General features: G+C 38.9%; 1 protein-coding gene across 12 annotated transcripts in view; it reads left to right on the forward strand.

The window, feature by feature from the left end:
• RAP1GDS1 (Rap1 GTPase-GDP dissociation stimulator 1) overlaps positions 1-23,926 on the forward strand; it is a 157,266-nt gene that overhangs the window by 106,630 nt on the left and 26,710 nt on the right. For 6 of the 12 annotated variants that reach the window (XM_065596165.1, XM_005278489.4, XM_065596163.1 and 3 more), the window contains 2 exons: positions 13,329-13,475; positions 23,612-23,740. In XM_065596165.1, coding sequence (XP_065452237.1) covers positions 13,329-13,475; positions 23,612-23,740 — 276 coding nt within the window. Of the gene's footprint in view, positions 1-13,328; positions 13,476-19,448; positions 19,524-23,611; positions 23,741-23,926 lie in introns of all 12 variants that reach the window. The other 6 variants (XM_042859989.2, XM_042859990.2, XM_042859993.2 and 3 more) reach the window with 2 other exon arrangements.

Raw genomic sequence — 23,926 nt, forward strand, 5'->3', positions numbered from 1 at the left:
GTATCCCTTAACAGTAACCTGCAAAGAGGAAAACACTGACAAAAAAAATCTCCCACAGGTTTGTACCCCTTTGCTTCTTTAAAATTCACGTAGAAGGCCCAAAAATGTTTTCTGGGGATTTTTTTTTTATTATTACTTTTAAAGCAAGGGCTGGGTTCTGCTTGCTTTTTATGGTAGAACTACTGGTCTTTCCTATCCTGTTTTTCCAGGAAACATGGATAACTGGAAAACTCAGATTTATGACAATCCTGATACCAAGAAAATAAAATCTGATTAAGTGAGATAGGAAAGGATTTTTTTCTGAAAGGTTTACAGTGTGTGTGTGTGTGTGTGTGTGTGTGTGAACAGTTAATGCTCATGCTGTAAAATCAGTTGGAATCTATCCACCAGATCTTGCAGCCTCTCTAAAAGAAGGTTACACATTCAACACCTTCACCCCTTCAGTTAAGGACTACAGTCTACCTACATTCTCTAAAGAAGACCGCTAAAAAAAAAAGGGAGACAAAACTTGACATATCTGCTATTTATAAAAGGTTAAAATAAATTAAAAAAAAAACAGGAAAAAAAATTAGGCCTTAATTAATCCTAAAGTAGCAAAAAAAGAGGCACAAACTTCTCTCACCCCTCCATTTGCAATAACTCTTTTCAGGTCTTGTTTTGGGCCCATTGACATAGCATTTTTAGGCACTTCAATAAAACTGTCCCGGTTGCCCATTCCATAGGAAAACGTGGAGGATGAAGAATATACAAGTTCTCCTTGCCGTTTTCCCTGAATCATTTAATTAAGGAGGCAGGTTTGTCTCCTTGTTAAACTTGCAACCCTAAATCTTTCCCCTTGTACATTTCCATTATAATACAGTATAACTACATGATCATATTCTGGTTTTAAAATAATACAACAAAGTATCTTTTTCTACAAACTTAGATACAGTTATTCAGCATCTTAAAGTACTGTGTATTATGTGTAAACCAGACTGACCAAGTCCATTAGTCATTTATATGACAAGTATACTATTATCCAGTTTTACACAACATAACACGCTATGGAGTAACAGTGAGTTTGTTCTCAGGCAGGCCACCTAAGTTTGCAGCTAAGTTAAATGCATGTGCTGAATTGCACCTGAATTCCAGCTGTTAGACAAGAAAAGAATAGTACATGGCTGCTGACTATATTAAAGTATATCCTGTTTGAGATATATATCATATATCATATATTATTATTATTTATTTGTAGTACAGGAGCAAGTAGAGGCTCCAGCCAGGGATCAAAACTCTAGTGTGTTAGGCACTGTACACACATATAACGAAAAGAGAGTGCCTGCCTCAAAGGACTTCCAGTCTATATATATAACAAAAGATAAGTGGATGCACAAATAGATAGGGAGAGCACAAGCTAACAGTGAGGGCATTATGATTAGCAGAATACGCAGTGGTCATATCATATAAAATCCCAGATCCTCAGGTACAGGTGAGATGCATGTAGCTTGTGATCGTGTGCATGTACAAAGGTGGCCTTTGAGCTCCCCTGATCCTGACCCCGCTGTGTGTCTGGCTAGTTCCCCAGCATAACTTAAGCAGGCTAAGTAGTCAGAGACCTGGTCATGTCCCTTACAACAGCAGTAGGATGGCATCTCCCTGTAAAGATGTCACTTACCTGGTACCTGTATTACTCCTCACATATCAGCAGTCTCCGTCTTGGTGATTGGGTGGTTTGAGGCTCTGGTGAGTTGATATTTGGCCCTCCAACAAACTCCATCCATCCTCCCTTTCCTGGGCCACCAAAATGTTCCTAAACAAAACACACATCCCTGACCTTTCCCAGCCGACCACTTTCACTCCTATTGATGCAGGGCTGCTTTCGCCATTCATCCTCCCCAGGCTGAATGCTTCCTTCCCTTGCCCCTTTCCCATGGTTAACCAGTCCCTTCTCCTTTGTAGTAGAGTTCCCAAACGCCCACCACTACTTGGGATTGCTGTAGGGGAGCCCAGGCCCTCTTTCTATTCCAGGCTGCAAGCCCTGGAGCTTACATCCTTGAGAGCAGTCTGCTCTATACCCAAGACTGCCCTGCTTCACACATGCCAGGGCCACTCTCTGCTATTTTCTTCCCTGCTTGTCTGAATTCTCACTGTTTTCTCTGGAGCTTACCAAACAGTACTGCCCCTAAACCATTCTTTACCCCTCCTGGGAGTTTCTTCTTTGTCTTCCTGTCTCTCCGTCGCCTCCCAGCCTTGAGAGGCCTCTCTTGCCACATCTCCTCCTGGGTTGCCTCCCCCACTCTCTTGGTGGAGAACCCTATCCACATCTTGTCTGGGTCTTGATCTCCCTAGACTGAGCACAGAGTTTGCTTTATATAGTCCTGCTGTCACATAATACTGGACTATGCCTCCCACCAGTTCCTCTAGACTACATCCACCAGACTGCCACGTTCTGTGTTAAATTTGGACCAGGTTATGCTTGACCTATAGTCTCCCTTAAATGCCAATTCACAATGTTTTAGCCCTCCCTACCTCCCCACGGATGATCCTTACATGTCTGAGTACGCCAATTCCACACCCCCTTATATGTCTGAGTACGCCAATTCCACACCCCGATCCTCTAGGCAGTGTGGAACAAAGCAGTCAAATGGCATCCCAGGATAAGGACCAAAATGTCCCAAAGGTATACTGGACCATTTTTACGTTACAAGATACTATACGCGCATCTAAAGTTGTGGGAAAATATCATATTGTATATATAAAAGAATCATAGGACAGGAAAGGACTCGGAGAGGTCATTTAGTCCAATCCCTGCACTAATGGCAGGACTAAGTATTATCTGGACCATCCCTGATAAGTGTTTGTGTAACCTGCTCTTAAAAATCTCCAATGACGGAGATTCCACACCTTCCACAGGCAGTTTATTCCAGTGCTTAACACCTTAACAGTTAGGAATTTTTTCCTAATGTCCAACCTAAACTGTCCCTTGCTTCTTGACCTATCCTCAGAGGTTAAGGAGAACAATTTTTCTCCCTCCTCCTTGTAACAACCTTTTATGTACTTGAAAATGGTTATCATGTCCCTTCTCAGTATTCTCTTTTCCAGACTAAACAAACCCAATGTTTTCAATCTTCCTTCACAGGTCATGTTTTCTAGACCTTTAATCATTTTTTTAGCTCTTCTCTAGACTTTCTTCAATTTTTCCACATCTTTCCTGAAATGTGGTGCCCAGAACTGGACACAATACTTCAGTTGAGGCCTTATCAGTGTGGATAGGGCAGAAGAATTACTTCTTGTGTCTTGCTTACAACACTCCTGCTAATACATCCGAGAATGATGTTCGGGTTTTTTTGCAATAGTTTACACTGTTGACTCATTTAGCTCGGGATATACTATACCCCCAGATCCCTTTCTGCAGTACTCTTTCCTAAGTAGTCATTTCCCATTTTGTATGTGTGCAACCGATTGTTCCTTCCTAAATGGAGTACTGTGCATTTGTCCTTATTGAATTTCATCCTATTTACTTCAGACCATTTCTCCAGTTTGTCCAGATCCTTTGGAATTTTAATCCTATCCTCCAAAGCACATGCAATCCCTCCCAGCTTGGTATCATGCATAAAATTTATAAATGTTACTCTCTATGCCATTGTCTAAATCATTGATGAAAATATTGAACAGAACTGGACCCAGAACTGATCTCTTTGGGAACCAACTTGATATGCCCCTTCAGCTTGACTGTTAACCACTGATAACTACTCTCTGGGAACAGTTTTCCAACCAGTTATGCACCCACCTTATAGTAGCTCCATGTAGGTTGTATTTCCGTAGTTGTTTATGAGAAAGTCATGTGAGACAGTACCAAAAGCCTTGCTAAAGTCAAGATATAGAACATCTACCGCTTTCCCCCTCTCCACCTCCAATCCACAAGGCTTGTTAGGCAGAATTAAGGTGTCACTTCCTGACTTCTGAGTTCTTAGCTTAACATTTTCTTAATGTAGGTTTATAAATGTTTTAAATAGAATTAGTTCATTACCAAAAAAAAGTTAGGAAACTATACACTTAGAAAATTAAAGTCTTCTGGGAATTCATGACACCGTCACGTGATGTCTAGTGGTTGAAACACTGGTTCATGCTTTATCTGCAAAATTTAGACCTATTAGTGGAATCTGAAAAAACTTTTACTAAATGGAAGTGTGGTACTGAAAAAAGTCTATGACAGTAAACCCACATAATCCTTACTCTTTTGTCTTAAATCGAATTAAAGGATTTTCTTCTTTCTCCCTGACAGAAATGGAGTATGTCTGAAATCAGCAAGTTTTAAAATATGGTTTACACTTGACAGTTGCTCTTGACTATTGTTGAGGGCCCTGAGATGTTGGAGTTTCTGTCTGTCAGTTCTAATGCAAAATCAAAGTCCTATTAATGGACACAGGAAATCCTGATATGCTGGACACAGTCCAACTGGGGGAATACATTCTATCTACCAAAAATTACCCCTAACATTCCAACTAAATGTAGAATTCTTTGAATTCTGTCTTAAATTGTTGTGTGGAGATTTTTTGTTTGTTTGTTTGTTTGCTTTTTTGTTTTGTTTTTTTAAAGAGCTGCCACATCTCATCCTGGATGGTTGCTCTTCAGTGGTGGGTGAAGAGATCCCAGTATTAGGGAGGCACTGGTCATAGTTAATTTTGAGTTGTGTTTTGTACTTAAAACAGGGAATTGGTCTGTAGAATACAATGTAACATCTCCAAAATTACAACTCTTACTCTGAGTACAGAACTAATTTGCTGAGAGTTTACAAGTAAATTTGTATAGTCTGAGTTAAAATTAATTTTAAATTGATCTTTCAAGAAATTTAGCACTCTTTGTCAGACTTTTTTGTCCTGAATTATCTTGCTGTCAGAATAATGAAGACTCTTCAAACTTTCCTTATAGTTAAAACTCCTTGAAATCTCATGCATATATTTGAAAAAGTTACATAGCAATTAAATTAAGGTATTAACAATTGTTATAAGTACATAGACTTATGGTGTGGCTGGGTCAGTAGCTCAGGGCACTCTTAACTGGAGCCATTGTGACATCAGAGGAAACTTAACCATCACCCTTCTTTTACAGCTAATTTGCATGTTGTGATTCTGTTTGTTCTAATGTGGTATAAGAGAGACTGGGTCTATGTCAAGAGCTCCCACTGATAAATTACCTGGCCACCAGCTGTCACTGAATTGTCTCCAACTGTAACTGTTTTTAAAAGTTTCATGCTTGTGTGCTAGCAAATTAAGGGCCAGTTCACCAGGACACTTCATAAGCTTTGATTTGCCCCATGGCATAAAGTAGCCAATGTGTACCAGTGAATTTAGCCTTAAAAGTAAAAATTAAAAAGCTATGTAATGTTGATACTACTTAACTTCAACTTATTAGAGGCAGTGTGTCACAAGCATAGCATTCTCTTTGGGATACTTGTTTATTGTTTATATATGAAATGTTTAATATTTTTAATGTTTTTTTAAAAAATAAATCAGTTTAACTTAAGGTTTTTGTCTGATAGATTTAAGGTTGAGGGCTCATATGGATTTTGGAATTATACCAAGAATGTTGGAATTATACCAAAAACAAGCATTACAAATCAAGATTAATATTAGCTTTTCCTTAAAACCAAAAGTGTCAAAGACTGTACTGATTGATTTACTCAATAGGCAAATCAAACAAAATTATACCACCATATTCAGATCCTTACAGTTCCTAAAGGGATCAAATAAAGAGAAAGGGAACTCAGTACATACAGACAAGAGCCATCCCAAAAATCATTTCTCAAGTCATTCGAAAAATACTACCCCAAACATCATGATGATACCTCTCATCCCCAACAAAGCATTACACAAAGGAGAGGAAAGAACTGCAGCATGCATTGTAAAGCGTTGAGACCATCTGATGAAAAACACTATGTTAGAACTAGGTATTGTTATATTATTATTAATTCAGAATAATAAAACAACTAGTTTCTGAAGCTTGACTTCTTTATAAAAAAGTGAAGCTTTTATCTACTGCATAGTTCTGTAGCAGGGTTGAATTCTGTAGCATTGAAATCGCAGAATACGTGAGGCCCAGAATACAAAGATTTAAAATGACACACACACACACACAGTTTTAATTTGAAATGGAATGTTGCAACACAGGGCTCAAATGTTAAAACAAAAAACTGCAGTAGTCTATCTTCTTATATCTCATGGGAAACATGGGGGGTCTAAAATAATTCCATTAAAGTCAGTGAAGCTCTGACAATTTACAGCAGCTGAGAATCTGCCCCATACATTTAGCAGCATTTTCTGAACTTTTCTTTTTTTTTTTAAATTATGAGGTATTTGCATGAACAGAATCTTTGTTCCTTCAGAGTTCTTCTGCTCCTGCTGTTTGTTTCCCATATATAGTCATAATCTCCTGTATGTCACATCATAATTATCTCCACAGCAGCCAGTTTTGATGTCACAGAGGGTTATAACTTCAGCTGAGGAGTAAGCAGCAGGAGCAGATGAATGCCTCAGGAAAAAGATCGTGTAAATATGTCCCTATTCATAAGAGATAGGAAAGAGATAATAAAGAAAAATTATAGTCTATGTAAGGAGAATTCTATCATATCTAACTTAGTCTCTCTCTCTTTCTTACTCCCTGTAATCTATTGGGATTTCTAATTTGGTCATCACTGTAGTATCTCAATGGCAGTTCATGTTGAACATTTTAAAAAGTTTTTCATGACGCAATGGTAAGTATCCAACGATAGATAGGTTCTAATTCCATATTCCTTCAGTGGGAGGTGAAATCATAAGGGAAGACGAATGGGGTCATAGGAAGGAAAAACTGAAGACTTAAAGGAAAACAACAGTATGTAATTTAAGATATTTTCTACTCATTAACATCTGATGACAGAGTAAATGAATTTAAAAGTGTAATAAATATATCAAAATCATAATTTGCATTTCTGCAGGAAGCTGCCTTCTTGGCAACTGGACAAAGCATTTGCTTTAAGCATGTGAGCAGTCCCATTTAAATCAGTTCGATTACTCAGAAGAATAAAATTTTGTAGGATATGAATCAAGGACAGAAAAGATCAGATTTTTCATTAGAAGGTGTGGAAATCAGAAATGTTCATAACCGTAAGGTAAAGTCTGAATTCATACCCAAAAAATATTATTTTAAGGAATCCTGTCAAATTAAAAATTATATATTTATAACTAATTGTCTTATCTGTGCAAAGAACATTTTAGAATATTTAAACCAAAAGAATATTTAAAATGTAAAATACTTTCTGTGGTCACAGTGCTTACTTTTGCACTTGGCAGTAATCCAGTAAAGTTCTTAAGCACATGCTTAAATGGGAGTACTCACATGCTTAAAGTTAAGCAAATGTCTTGCTGGGATTGATGCCTTGGAAGATGAAGTGAAATTAGTCAGTTTCATTGTATACTGCCCATTTCTGCCCAGTTTGGATTGCAAATTCTGCAGTGGAATGTTTGAATCCAAACAGAATGCCATTTTCAATGCTTTATTGTTGAATGTTGAAAATATTTCTACTAATATTAGATTTTGTAAAATGTGGTTGTATTGTTGATTTTTTTTTTTATAAACAAATACAAAATGTTGGGCCTAAATTATCTGTGTCCCTTTAAGCAGCTTTTAAATGTAACACAAAAATATATATTTTTAAAAATTATAGAATTTATACCAACAACTTTATAAGTTTGTTTTGCTTTCCAGTGCTTTTACAAAGACAAATCTGTTCCATGTATTAGTCTGTATCATCAAACTGAGTCGATGCTGAGAAGCATCATAAAAATGTCAGCCCCCCCTGAGAGAGACAACAGTCCAATTCACTGAATGAAGATATTGAATCAATTATGGGGTTTTAAAAAAATCTGCTTTGAAAATGTCTTTCAGTATTTTTATTTGGCAAACATTTAGTTAATCAGCTAAGGTCCTCATCCTGCAAAGATGTACATGTGCTGAACCTTATACACTATGGGACTGAATGTGCCCGAAGTTAACTATACATATAAGTCTGCAGGATCAGGACCTAAAATATCATAACCAGTAACTGGAGTTTTCCTTTAAACATTAAAAACTAAGAAGGTAAAACCTTAGAGCGATGAAAGAACTGGAACAATGTACTCAAATGCCTCAATAAAGTCACAAACTGGAGGATCTCTCAGAGCTATCTCGAACTGAGCTATCCTTCAGCCTCTGAAGGCCTGGATTTAATATCCTGATAGGGACACTAATAAGAAATGCTTTTGTTCCATTCTATGACAGATGGGTATGACTGCATCTTCAAACATCATTCATATTTGCATAGCTCAAACCCATGTTAAAGAAAGGCCCAGGGCTGGTGTTAGCAAAACTTTGGGTATAGCTACACTGGCACTTTACAGCGCTGCAACTTCCTCGCTCAGGGGTGTGAAAAAACACACTCCTGAGCACAGCAAGTTACAGCGCTGTAAAGCGCCAGTGTAAACAGTGCCCCAGCTAGCCCCCTCATGGAGGTGGAGTACCTGCAGCGCTGGGAGAGCTCTCGACCACAGCGCACAACCACACTCGCACTTCAAAGCGCTCCCGCGGCAGCGCTTTGGAGTTTCGCGTGTAGCCACGGCCTAAAACAAGCTGGGATTAAGCTGCATTGGATCAACTGCTTTAGGAACTCTTTCCCAACACCTGCCTGTATTGGCTGGATCTCTGTTCTGTTGTAACCTTGTTTTCGCAGGCAATAAACTCACCCTGATGTCAATAAGCAAAATATTGGCACAAATATTTCAAACGGAATAACACTAGTATCCTGCCTTCATAGTTTGAACCAGAGCTTTAACTTCATCTTGTTCTGTCATGTCTTACGAACCATAGGCATGGCTGGTTGGATTGCATGGTTTAGCAAGTGGGGGCAGGAAGCTAAGGAGAGAATGATATAGTCAGACTCCGAGGAACGCAAAGTGGAGCAGTTTAATTCTAAATCTTCAGGTCACTGACCTTCTGGGATTATGAGTTTAGGGATTCATTTTAGAAAGGTGAATTGTACCTGGATTTTCATTTCCAGCTATGTATCAAATATCTGAAAATATATTAAACCCCCTAGAAAATGAATGACAGATTTTTCTAATCTTTATACATAACTTATAGTTAGTTATGCATATTTAAGGTCAGTGAGAGTGTACTGTCACTCCTTGTTTTTTTCTCTTGGTTAAACCCTTCATTTCTTTGAGTCAAATGCTCCCTTCTACCTTCATGAATGAAGAGGAGCAGAAAGCAGCTGATCTGGGCAGAAGGTGGGAAATGCAAGCTCTGTACCATTCTCTCTGCAAGAATTGGGCTTTAGAGGCCCAGGGTCAGAGGCGAAGGACAGCTGCACCAACCTCCTCTGCCTGGCAGGGATTTTTGCCATCAGTTAATACTGACTCTTAAGTTTAATTTATACTAGTCCCCCACCGCTAAACAGAATCCCCATCTAAAGGAGTGTAGGGGGTGCAAAGCATGGTCCTTTAAAGGTGGGGGTACCCTGAAAGCTGTTCAGAGGCACAAAACGGCTGTACATGGCCTAAACCCTCTGACAGCTTCACAGAAATTCCCACGCCCTCCCCTTCCCTGTCTCCGTGGAACAGTTTGGCAGAAACACTCGCCAAGTTTCATGTTCCATACAATTGGATTGTTTGGCCCTTTCTTCTCATACAACTTGAGAGTTGTGCTAATCCCATGATGTATGACAATTTCGCTTTGTACCTGGGGCTCCCTGGTTGGAGAATCATTATTATGAACTGCCATGAGCTCAGGCAAGAGTGAACCGAAGGGGGATTTTGAGGGGCTCTCCTTTTGTGGGAAATAGGTAAGTATGCGTAGTATGTCTGAGTTCCACATGAAAACCTAATCCACACTAAAGCCCTATGAGCAACTCAGCAGCGAGGCCAGGCATTTAGCAGGAAGACTGAACTATTCTCTCACCCTTACAGATGGTCCCTTAGGGTTAGGATTGAAGAACATTGATGAAGCAATTACTTGTACTGTATTAGGTCTGTGTATTCACATTCTTGGGAGAAATAATACTCCAGTCTCCCAAGCTGTCAGTCTGGCATCCTTAAATAGCACTAAACTTACTTTAAAAAAAAAAAGGTATAAAACCCTCTGTGAGCTATAGTGATGCATATTCAGCAGAGATGTGAATTCACTCATTATGCTGTTCGCTCATTAAGCTCACAGGAATAGCAAATGTTTATTTTAAAAAGTCACATAAGAAAAAAATTCAGCACCAAGCTACTGGAGGACTGGAAGCTCCTCAAGTGTGGGAGTTCTCAGAAGTGCTAAACTACGAAGTAGCAGTCAGATCGAGAACAAGACATTATAGTCTGAGGCAATCTTGTGTTAACGGTAAATGACTTGGCATTTAGTGAGCATGCGTACATGCAAAGTCTGTGGCTTAGAGACTGAGCGAGGAGGAGGGAAGGGAATTTGTAATGAGCACCAAAACAGCATGGTGAATTTGAGTGTGCTATTTTTCTTTGCTTTTTGAGATGTAATGTGTTGTAGGGTCTGGTAGCGAGGAACTTCTGAGTTCACTCCCAGTTTTGATACAGGCTTCTTTTGTGGCCTTGGGCAAATCACTTTGGGCCAGTCCTCCTGAGCATGGAAAGGGAGCAAGAAGCAGGAGGTCCTAATTGCAGTTCCACCATGGTTCTACTGCTCAGTGCAGAGTGGAGAAGCAGCTGCACCTGGTTACTTCTGAAGCGGCCTCCACAGCTGGTCACTGGTGTGGAGGAGGGATGTGGCCAGTGGATCTGTGACTACACAGGTCTACCAGCCAAAACCTGCATGTAGGGGCTGCAGAGATGCACTGCATCCTGCCGCCTGGGTGAGGAGGATTCTCTCCTTGTGATTTACCTCCACCCCTAAACTCCCTACATAGTTCCCCCCATTTACTTGAGCTGTGTGCAGGGGGCAGTAAAACCAAGATCCTATCTGTAAAATAGGGGTAATTATTTACTACCTAATTAGGGTATTGGGATAGGGTGACCAGATGTCCCGTTTTTAAAGGGACAGTCATTTTTTGGGACTTTTTCTTATATAGGCGCCTATTACCTTCCACCCCCTGTCCTGCTTTTTCACAGTTGCTATCTGGTAACCCTATGTTGACAGGATTAGTTAATGTTGTCAAGTGGAAGAGTGCTAAATATTTAAAATTTTGGTAGTGTTCAGTTCTTAATTTCTGTTACAAATCAGAGGAAGAATGGAACAGAAGGATTTATGGGGTCAGATCCTCATCTGGTGTCCTTGGCAGAGCTCCATTGTTTCAGTGGAGCTCTGCCAATTTACACCAGTAGAGGATGTGGCCCATATTTATTTTAGCAGGGACCAAAACTAAATGAAGTCACCCTACTTTTTACCTGTTTCTGTCTTCAAGCTTTGTATGTAAACTTATACAAAAGGTTTGGTGCCAGATTTTTGGCCTAATTCTTATCTAAAGGGAGTTTTATACTGGTTAACCCTACTCATTTCAATTGTATTACACTCGTTTGAGATCAGAATTCTGACCTTTTAATCTGAACACAGATGAAACCCTAACATTTTATACACTCACTTTGACTTTCCTATTTTACATGAGCACTTTTTATTGTTTTGTTGTTGGAAAGATACTGCCTAAGGAATTGGGTATATAAAGAAAAAATGTTTGAATCTTACAGCCAAGTATTTTCCCTGCTGGCTCAGTAAATGTGGCCACCAATCTGGTACCTAATAAAGCCTGTGTTGTGTTACTACATTGGACAGGGATTTCATTAGTTTCAGTCCTCCATTCCTCACTTCAGTAGGGTTTTGGGATTGTTTGTTTTACATATCCTTTTTGCTGTGTTCCTTGCTTGTCATAAGATTTGTCCCTGCAAGCACACTTAGTTTGACTCCCAAACAGATTAAATTTTTCAGTTTTCCAAGAGAATTTCCATGGTTGATAGGAGTCATTCTTCCAAAGGCATTAATCAGCACAGAAGTAGTTCATAATGATGTTCCTCTTCTTCTTCTTTTGTTATTGTGCCTGTATGTAGTGTGACTGTTTTGTTATTCAGCAAAACACCATATATGCGGTGCTAAAATGAAAACCTGAGACGACCAGCTGTTCTGTTGCCCACCACCAAGAGTTCATTCTCCCCTGTGCTTTACTGAGCACACTGTTGAAAGACCAAAGGGAGCTTTTATAGAACTAGTGTCAACAAGAACTAAAAGATGTAAAACCTCTTTTACAGTAGATTGAAGCATTTGCAGCAGTGGAAATCCATTCTCAGAATCTGAGCAATCTAATTTCATATTGCGTGTATGGAGGAGGAGATACTGGAGAGGACCTTGCAGCCTGGCTCTCAAGAACTCAGTCGGGTGGGAGAATGGGGAGAAAGAGCCCAAGAAATCAATTACAATTGAAGGGGAAAATGCTACTTGAACCATTAATTTTTTTTATATGGGGGGGGGGCAAATGCTTTTTCATCAGGATTTTGTTTTCATTAAAATTTTCCAACGGGCTCTAATTATAACCCATCTTGACATGTCCGCATTTGGGAACCAACTATTTAGAATATCAAATGCTGTATGCCACTGGCTACTAACCTGAGAAAAAACATGGTACGGTTGAACACTAATAAAGCACCCTTTTTCTTTGCTTCCTACACTAATGCTTTAAAAACTGATTAGTTAGAGAGAGATTGATATGAAGAATTTGACATGTTACACATGAAGGCTCAGAGCATTTCAGCCTATTGGAAATTCAGAGTAAATCTTCATAGTGATTTTAAACTTAGGGTGGAAAAGCAAAAAGAATATGGAGGGAGGTAGTGGGATTTAGTGAACAGAGTTAGTGACTGGGGAACAAGATCTTCACTATTTCCCCTATTCTGTGTCTGGATCTGTTCTTCATTTGCTGTGCAGAACTGAGCAAGTTACTTTAATTCTCTGTGCCTCAATGTATCAATCTTAATAGTGGCTAGAACAATTTTCCTCCCAATGGTGTACAGATAGATTAGTGTTTGTAAAGTGCTTTGAGATCCTTCAATAGAAAAATGCTACTTATGTTTAAAGTATTATTAATTAGCACCTCCTGTGGCTCTGACTCAAACACTGAACTTGTTATTTATAAAAGTATTAGTACCAGTTGATCAATCCTTTTGTTGTAGGAGGGTCTAAAATCTGGCCCACAAGTGGCCTTGTAAATAAATTTGACATCACTGAAGGGATTACACTTAACTCTGTTTAAGAACGTCTCCTTTTGAATGCTTATGGTTATGTTTGGAACGCTAAGGTGGTTTTTTATTTTATTTTTTTAAATTTAACTCTTTGTTTTACAGATGAGGGCAGGAGTGCAGTTGACCATGCAGGTGGTGCACAGATTGTAGTAGACCATTTAAGGTCACTGTGCAGTAAAACAGATCCAGCCAATGAGAAGCTCTTGACTGTCTTTTGTGGCATGCTGATGAACTATAGCAATGAGAATGGTAAACACCACTGAAAATTTGCTTTATGTCTGCCAGAAGAACCCCAAACCTAAAAATCAACCAAATATCTCAATTCTATATGTAAACTTATTATTTTTATTAAAAGTAAATGCTCCCAGAATATTAGTTGCTCCTGCTGTGCAGATTCACAATACCATAAAAATAGCAGCATACTGTATAAAGTTTGTATAAGCATCTTGAATTATGTATTTACTTATATGTTTAAAAGGGGTACACATGGATATATGATACTGTACTGGAAAAATACCTTTCCAGAGAAAAATCAGGTTGCATTAAGTCAAAAAAGGGTACAACAATTTTAAATGTGAAAATTATCCCCGACATCTAACTTTGCCTTTTTTTTTAAACATTACTTAAATATAAGTATATGCCAGACAGCTTTCTCTTACATTACTTTTCTAGTGAAAGTATATATAAAATAACTTATGTTATTCTATTTCACATAATTGGGGGGTAATTTAGATACATGTATAACGCTCTATTAATTTCTGCAAATAGTAAATATGTGTCTATTCTTTATATTCAATAATAATAATAATACATTGAGCTTAGATGGGGTAGAAAGGTGAGGTTTAGGAAAAATGGTACATTACTGCACATTTTTTTACACGAAAAAATATTGACTACTGAATCTAAACAAATATAGTCTTCTAAGAAGAGGAGTTAACACGCAAGCGGGTATTTGAGTGCACATTTTGTTTGTGCATGCAAGTGAGGCAATTTACTAATGCATATTTTCACATGTTGTACCAGCTTTTAAAAGTTGTACCCATTAAGGGGGGGAAAAGCCAAAAATGAGTAGAGCTAAGTATTTCCAGGATGTGCACATGTCCCCATAATGCCATGAATTGAAAATTTAGCCAATCAAATTGCTCCCTCAGTCAAGCACCTTTCCTAAATTGAAATATTCCCACATGGGAATAACTAGCTTCCTTACTAGCCACTCACTGGAACATTCACAGAGTGCCTGAGATGAGGCTCTTTATGTCTTTAGATAACTCTCGCACTTTCCAAACTCATGCCAAAATTGTCCTACTTTTCAGATGTCCCCTGGACTTAATCTCTCGATCTTTTATCCACCTACTCCTCTGACCACTGTTCTCTCATCTTAAAATCTTCTCTGTAATTTCTTTCTGATTGGGGATAGTTTACTTGCTTTTTGCAGTCCCATCTACCTGGAACACTCTCCCTTGAGAGTCATCCATGTAACTAACCTCCCTACCCCTTCTCCCCTTTGCTTGTTCTTGCCACCTTTATCTCTACCCTTAGCCTAATATTATGCAAGAATATCTATTTACAGTACCTCCTTGCTGCTCTTAAATTACACCTTTTGCTCTTTCTACTCCATACAATTTCTCTGCAGTGTTTTGCTCTGCTGTCTGTATGAGAGTCAGACTGTATCCAGTTCTGTGAAGTATCATCTCATTATTTTCTCTCTCACTGTAAAGTGTCTTGAGATTAATAGATTTTCCTACCTATAAACTGAATTTCTGGATTCCCCTGCATTAACTGGGTCTAATGGGGCATCCAGTATTTCTGATAGCTAGGGAGATAGCTCTGCTTTTGGATTGGTCTTTTTGCTGTTTAGAGGTATTTCATTGGTTTTGCTTCAGTGACCAAGCTGCACTGAGTTCTTCTCTGGGTAATTACAAAAAAAATTACATAACTGTTGTTCTTTGAGATGTGTTGCTCATGTCCATTCCATTCTAGGTGTGTGCGTGCCCACGTGCACAGTTGTTGGGAGACTTTTGCCTGAGCAGTATCCGTCGGGTTGACTGTGACACCCTTTGGAGTGCCACGCTCAGGCGTTGGTATATCTGGCACCACTGGCCCTATCCCCTCTCAGTTCTTTCTTGCTGGCAACTCCAACAGAGGGGTAAGAGGGCGGGTAATGGAATGGACACGAGCAACACATCTCAAAGAATAACAGTTGCAAAAAGATAACCATTTTTTCCTTCTTTGAGTGCTTGCTCATGTCAATTCCATTCTACGTGACTCACAAGCAGTATCCCTGGAGGTGGGCTCAGAGTTCACAGACATGTGGCTTGTAATACTGCTCTACCGAAGCCAGCATCATCTCAGGCTTGCTGGGTAAGCACATAGTAAGGTGTGAACATGTGAATGGACGACCAGGTGATGGCCCTGGAGATATCTGGAATTGGAACATAGGCCAGAAAGGCTGCCGCCGAAGCTTGTGCCCTAATCGAGTGGGCAGTTACAATCGCCGTTGGAGGCACCTTCACCTGATCATAGCAAAATCAGATGCAGGCAGTGATCCAAGATTAAATTCTCTGGGTGGACACTGGACGACCTTTCATCCTATCTGCCACCGCGACAAACAACTGCATCGACTTGCGAAATGGCTTGGTCCTCTCAATGTAGAAGGCTAGCGCTCTCCTGACATCCAGGAAGTGCAACCTACGTTTCTCCTCACACTTATGAGGCTTTGGGAAGAAGACTGGGAAAAATATGTCCTGACTTGTGTGAAAGTGCGAAACCACCTTGGGTAGGAAAGCCGGATGCAGCTGCAGCTGGACCTTATCCTTGAAAAAACACTCTATAGGGCTGCTCCAAGGTAAGTGCCCTAATCTCGGAGACCCTTCGGGCAGAAGAGATCGCCATCAGGAATGACACCTTCCAGGAGAGCAGAAGAAGGGAACAGGACACCAAGGGCTCGAAGGGAGCGCTCATGAGCCATGCGAGCACCAAATGTCCCACGGAGGGACTGGGTCCCGGACCTGAGGGTTGCTCCAGACCTTTCAAGAACCAGACATGTTATCAGTGAAGACCGACCTGCCCTGGAATGGACGGTGAAAGGTTGATATGGGAGCCAAGTGGACCTTAATTGATGAAACGGAGAAACTCTAGAGCTTGATAATTCATAAGGTAGTCCAGGATTGACTGCAGCAAGGCCTGCTTAGGCCTAACCCCTTGGGCCAAAGTCCAGCACATGAATTGTTTCCATTTGACCGGATAGGTTGCTCTAGTAGAGGGCTTTCTTCTACCCAGTAGGACCTGCTGGACGTGGGCCGAGCCTGTAATGCACAAAATCAAAAGGGAAAGAACCGCTGACCACTTGCTAGGCAAGGAAGAGAGGCGCTCCGACCAACCACCACGGGCGGTAAGAAGGAACTGAGAGGGCGTATGGTCGGCGTGCCTAATATACTGACGCAGGTACCAATAAGGCAAAAGTTTCCAATAACTATGCATGTGGACATGTACAAACCAAGAATGGAATCTGAAGAAGAATGTAAGATCTAAGATAAACAGCTTTTAAATAGTTAAACAATTATAAACATTAAATGAACGACTTCTATCCAGAAAGAAAATCGGTTTTGTAACTGGATGCTGTCAATAAACTTCACATGTATTCCTTTAAGAACAATGAGTGTACACTAGCCACACCATTCTTGGCTTTAGCCAGTACTAATAGAGCTTTAATCTTGACATGAGTCTAAGGGCCTGATCCAACACCAGTTGAAACCAGTTGGAGTCTGTCCATTGACTTCAGTGGGTATTGGATTGGGCCCTAAATAATTTGCCAAATTAACATTAAAAAATGACTTGTAGGACCAAATTTTCCAAGGAGAAGTAAATGGTTTGGCCTGTATAAGCTTTCATTGGCGTTCACACAGATAATTGCATGTATAAATAGGTAGTTGGCCAGTTTTGCTCACGCAAAATTTCTATTTGCTTGTGGACATATTTTGTTTTGAGGGGCACAACAGGTGCATGTGCATTTTTCCAGGTGCCCCATGTGACCTACTTTGAAAATTTGGCCCACAGACTATCAAGTGTTATTTTCAGAATGTTGAGGGCTTCCTTTTGTGGGAGCACAATTTCATCCCAAAAAACTCTCATCATTGTGTTTTTGAACTCTGGGCACAGATCTGAGTACTTGCACCTCTTAGCTACCCAATTGCAGGTGAAAATGAGGAAGTTCGAAGGGCATTTATTCAGATTGCATACACAATTTCATTCTGTGCCTGCACAAACTGTGCCCACAAATGGAGGGATATCCTTCTTAACATTTACTCATAAATGTCTTATCCTACATTGCTTGTGTGTAGCTATTAAAAAAAAAAAAAAAAGACAAAGCTAAAAGAAAAGAATATGGGAAATGTAATTAGAAGCACATTCCTAGCCTTGGAAGGAGCACTTCTGCCTATTGTTATCTTCTTTCCTTTACTGTTTCCTACTTAGCTTGCTGTGCTACAAAATTATAGGTGGGAAGTGGGACATTCCCTTCATGTTTTTAAATCACTCACACTCTTTCACATTCTACTGTCGGTCCAACTAAGAACAATTACAAAACTTACGGTTCTGAGCTGCAGTTGATTACCTGTGAATATCTTAATGATTTGCATTTTATGGGTAAAAACCATGCAAATTATTTTGTTTTAAACCCTTTGTTAAAATATGCAACATTCTCAGTTCGCTAATATTCTCAGTTTCAAATAGCTTCTAAAACAAAACTACATTATTTTTTGTATATGAGAGACTCATTGCTGAAGTTATCTAAAGCGGAGTTTATCTCACGTTGTTGGACTAGGGTATTTACCACATATGGATTTTTCAAAGCAAGTAACTGGAGACCAGCTACATACAGTACATTGTCCTACTTTAGAAAAAGCAAAATAATCTACAATTTTTATGCATTGTGCTTATTTAGAGCCGTCTAATTTGACCAGATGGACAGGTTTAGCTTGCAGCTGTAACTCCATTCATAACATTGTTCTGTAAGTTCACAAGCTAAGAATCTTGTGTATGGTCCTTGTTTATTATAAAAGGAATGTGGCCTGCTTGTGTTTAGGCATGTTGTTTCTCAAATATTTCTTTGTATCCTTCTCAGTATCTCATTCTTTCATGTATCACAGGACATGCGAGGAAGCTTGTATTTGCCATCTCTCATAGCACTTTCAACTGTGTCATAGAAACTAAAACGGTTTTGCTTTTAACCCTTTGGTGCTAGAAGTCAGAGTTTTCTGTTGATGGGAGACTTTGCTTTCTACCAGCACTTGAAAATCTTGACTCCCTCTGCCGCAGTCTTATTTTACTATCTGAACTTGATCGGACATAAGCTGCTCCCCTCTTCACCTTGCATCTTAAGACTAATAGTGCAAGATATGTTCTGCGTACAACTAGAAATAAAATGAACATGCCATATGTGTTTATAGATCTTTTCCTTCATGACATGACAAAGAATGGGCTAAATTCTGGCTTTTACAAACCATAGAAATTCGGGGGGGGGGGGGGGGGGAGCAGAATAGCTGGGCTGCAGCAGCAGCAGTTCTGGCACCTTTCAATGAGTGCAGCATGTTCCCCCACCCCACCCCAGAGATCTGCTGGCACTATATATCTTTCTGTGTCTATGTATGGGGGCGGAGGGAGGAATGGCAAAACATGGTCCAGATCCTGCAAACTCTTACTCATGTGAATAGCTCGTGCTAGTGAGAGTTGTCCTGTTAGTCTCACGCTCCTGTGAACTGAGACTACTCATGTAAGTAAGGGTTTTCAGGATCAGACTGCAAGCTGGGTAATTAATTTTAATTATGGTTCTGAGATTTATAAAGCACTCTCCAGATGCTTTTAGTAAAATTTGCATGTACAGTTGTTGAAAGAACCACCCCAATTGTACTTTGTTTCCTAGGCAATGAAGTTATAGGTAAGAAACGAAGTGGATACCACGTGTGTGTGTGTGCGCGCGCACATAAATCTATATATAAAATAATCTTTTTTGTTTATAGATTAATTTCTCATTTCATTTCACATTAAACTTTAATCTGTCAAATTTGTCTTTCATTCAGTGCCTTTGTAAAATATCTAGATGTTGTATTATACAACAGCTAAGCCTCTCAATCTTGCAAACGCTCAGTTAGTATGTGATTGGAATCAATTCTTTGGGTTGATTTATGTTCTGCTTTTTAAAAAACATGTCTTGTCCTTCTCTAGAAACTGTAACTATACAAGGAATGAAGGGGAGATCGATGGTATCATCATTATGGCCTAATAGTAATCAATATTCGAGTAATGCTTCTCTCTAAGACTTACCTTTACTAATTCTCTTGTCTGCTGTGGTTTGTGTTTCATTTGCATCACAGCTAAAAATGCTAATTGTGCCTGCAGCTATAAAGATATTTAAATATAGTGAAAAACAATGTTGTGTTTTTATACACAATGAAAAGTAGCTCAGTGAATTTAAAAGTAGGTGAAGTATATTTTTTATAATAGTGGGACAATAATTATCACTTAAATTTTATATAATAACTTAATACTTAAGTATATTCTCTAAAAAATAATATTGACATGTTGAATACTAGCAACTGTTTGTTGGGGATTAAATTAATTTGTCATAATCTTGCATGAGACAGATTTTCCGTTTAGTGTTCCATCAGTAACATTGATTATATCTTTAAGATTGTTGGAAATCCTATCCAGAATCCTGGCCTAAACTAAATTAATATTTTAATCTCAAATTCACAAAATAAAGTTCTTCAATTTGGGATATTCTCCCCACATCCCATTCTTTGGAGTTACCATGTGTGTCATGTGAAGGACACAAAGCCATTGAAATTCAAGTTTTAGGTAGGTAATTGTTTACACTAGCGCATGTATTGATTACCATATATCTCCTTGTATATGCATCTGTAACCGCACACGACTGTGCTTTTCCTCCTCATAGAACATGTAGGACCTGCTCTCACTGTGACTTCATGTAATACTGTCATACTTTAGTTGGTATTTGCTGTGGATAAGTGTTAAGAGTAAGAAAAAGCCTTCAGGCTTTAAAAATTGTACTTCCTATTAAGCCAGATGGTTCAAATTCAGCTCTGATGTAAGCCAATGGAACTTCAGCAGAAGTCAGGTTGCTTTACTCTGTGGCTGAATTTATCCCTGTGTCTGTCACACATTGACAGAGTGTCTATTACTCTGGATCACACACTGGTGGAACGTTGGGTTGATGTTCCTGAATTATCCAGTCTGTGTTGATCAGCAGAAGAGCCTCAATGTTGCTGTTAGTTGCTTGGCATTATTGCTCTTAATTACTGATCTGAAGACTGAACCACTTCTAGGTTTCAAAAGTCTCTGGAAGTAAGAAGCGATCCAGGTCTTTTGTCAAAGGAGAAGTTGAGCATTCTTTTCTTCAGTCATTGCACCTCTCCCTCATCATCCCAGAGCATCACCTAGAGGCTAAATTCAGTTAAGAGAATCTTCTTCTCAAGGGTATCCCCGGACATAAGCATCAACAACTCACCTTCAATTTCATTTTCTTCAAGAAAAAGCATTTTCCTAAATTTAGGCACATTAAAGCCTGGCCTTCTAGTGCCAGCAGCGACAACTTCATATTCTTAACAGTAACAGAACTAAATGGCATCTCAGAAAGTTAGAGATTCTACAGCAGGGCCAGCCTTAATTACAAGCAAGGCAAGGGAGATGCATGAATCCCATCTGTGCTCTGCAATTCACAAGCTAGTCCTATATTGCTCTGTGGCAAAGGAGAAAATAATTCACTCTCTGTGCACAAATTCCAGCTCAGGAGAACAACATCTATGCTTGAATTTCCTCCCCACTGACAGTTTAGGGCCACATAAATTATAAGGACATCCCTGTTTTTAGTTGAGCCATCCTCCTACTCCACGGGAGTGGAATTTGTTACTGAATCAGATACAAGGCCTAATTTTTCAGTCCATACAGTAAGTAGTGTCTTCTGGTCCCATGCTCCTATTATTTTGTTTCCTTACTGGTCATCTCAACTGCCTATAATGTCAGTCAGCTGCAAGACCTGCTGAAAGATGTATGGCTTAGTCTTCCATAAGAATAAATTAGTCCTCAGGATGCCCATTTCCTCCCAAAGGTAGATTTTGGATGTATCCAGTCCTTTACACTTTGTCCTTTTCCTCAGACACTGGGTACCAGGAGAACATATTGTCATTATTAAAAAAAAAAAAAAAAAGACAGAACACGTTATTGCTTGAGTAAAGAGTCTTAAGTTTATGATATCAGAATTCCGTGTTGCGTGTGGACACGAAACAAGGGGCCCATCAGTTTCCAGAGTCTATGTAGATGGATAACCTGTATATCTTTGTGACTTCTCTGGAGGCAAATGTATTCTAGAGGGTCGAATACCATACAACAACAGCAAAGTGACTTCCACAGATTGACTAAACTCACATCATTTTCCATGTGGCTTGCACTTGGTGTCTTTTTTCCCCCTGCTCTTCAACCCTTCCTTTCTTCAGGGACAATGATTCAGAATCTTCAAAGAGTAGGAATCTGTGGAGGATAATCCCAAATTAAGGAGAACAACAGGTTATTTACCAGTAACAGGAGTTCTCCTATTGGCTCATTTCCCCCACAGATCCATTCTATCCCACCTGCCTTTCTATCGAGAACTACAGTCAACTTGCAGTGGGACTGAAGGAGGGTATGATAGTGACACACTCGTAGTCTGGAGGTAAAATGACATTCAATGCATGCGCTAGTGCATATGTGTACTTACCTGAAATTTGACAACTTCAACAGCTCCATAATGTCTGAGGTGGTGCTCTCATATATGCCTAAAGAGAATCCGGCTCTTTGGAAGAGATAACCCAATAAAAGAAATTCAGTTACTGGTAAGTAACACAATTTTATTTGACTTAAGATGCTGAGCCACAATTATAATGATTCCTGATCACCTTCATTAATCTGTAACACTTGAAGTTGCCATCTGCTTATTTTGTGCACATGATTATTGATTATTATCATTAACAAACTAATATTTTATACTGAAGAGAGAAACTATGAACACAAATTTCAGGAAATTAATTCATAACTTTTGTTATGTGAGAATTATAAATAGCTTTTCTTTTCAAGATTGTATCGAGTTTCAAATTCTAACTCAGAATGTGTGAGAAAGCACCACATCTGATAGGCTCAAAATTTGACTAATATTTTTGAGCTGTTTGTAAAATCTATGCAATTCTTTATGGTCTTCAGTCTGCTCTCTTAGAAATAAAATCTCCAACTGATTTCAGTTGTGCAAGATGAGGTCCTAATTAAAGAGAAACCTAATTGATTTCAGTGGGCTTTGGATCAAGCCCTTTAAAAGAGTCCATTATATTTAAAATTAACTAAATGTCTTAGAAATCAAAAGATTCAGGGAAATTGCCAACTAGCATATGGTATGTCCATGTTTACTTCATTCTATTCAACTGTGAAACAAATGTTTTTCTCTTCTTTGCTGTGTGATAAAACATTTAACAGAAAAAATTGTTATAAATAATCAGTTTTTTAATTTAAAAAAAAGTCATGTTTCTTCCTAACTATCATAAAGCATCTTTCTGTTTGCAGACATCTAGGAGTAATAACTTCCTTACCTGTAAATACTGTAAACTTCCATTCTCGGAAAGGGATTTTATTGCAATGGCTTTAAAGGACTTTTCTCCAACTTCCATGTTTTTGTCTTTATTAAAAACTTTCTTTTTTCTCAAGCTCCTCGTAGTCTACATTGTGACTTCATGTATTTATATAGCTTTTCATGTATATTTCAATGCCTATGTATATTCATTCTCCCCCTCCTTCCTCTCCCCCCACACAAACATTTTAAGAGAAAGTGCTATTTAGAAACATTGGCCTAATTCTGATTTCATATAAACCAATTTTACACCTATGTAACTCTGTTGACTTCAGTGGAATAAACTTCTGATATACTCAAACTCAAGCCTAGTATATATTTAGAGTGTCCTGAACTGTGGGTCGAATTGTGTTAACTCATATTATTTTGTTTATTCAACTAAATTATTATGGTCCCATTCCTGCCATGGGAGATGCATACAAAACTTTCAATAATTGGACATGTAGGGCATACCCTCTGGTCAAATCAAGAGGGAATTTTGGGGAGTGTATCCCATGCCTAAATAAAGAAGGTTTTGGATCTATATCCCATGGCTGGATCAGCCCTAAAACAGAAGAGTAGATGGGATAGGTATTTAAATTTTGCTAAGCTTAGAAGTTGCGTGTGTGTGCTATTTTAATGATTTTTCCAGCATTAATGTGCAAAATGTGTTTGCGTTTCAAAGGAGATCAGTACTGCAAACAGAAATGCTAACTTGTCGTATTTTCTTTTTGTATAGATACCCTGCAATCTCAGCTTATCAATATGGGCGTTATCCCTACATTAGTGAAATTGTTGGGCATTCATTGCCAAAATGCAGCTCTGACTGAAATGTGCCTTGTTGCATTTGGCAATTTAGCAGAACTTGGTAAGTCCAGGATCATAACCCCAAACTACTGTCAAATTGTTTAACAAAGATTTTTTGTTTTTTTAAGATTAAATCAAATTAAATTTTAACTGAATTTTTCAGTCCTCTAAATGTATGCAAAATAAAAATCCTGGGAGCGCTGCTTATTGTCTCTTTAGAATTTATAGCTGGTTGTCTGCCTTTTTA

This window comes from Chrysemys picta, chromosome 5, assembly GCF_011386835.1.
Source record: "Chrysemys picta bellii isolate R12L10 chromosome 5, ASM1138683v2, whole genome shotgun sequence".
Lineage (NCBI taxonomy): Eukaryota > Metazoa > Chordata > Testudines > Emydidae > Chrysemys > Chrysemys picta.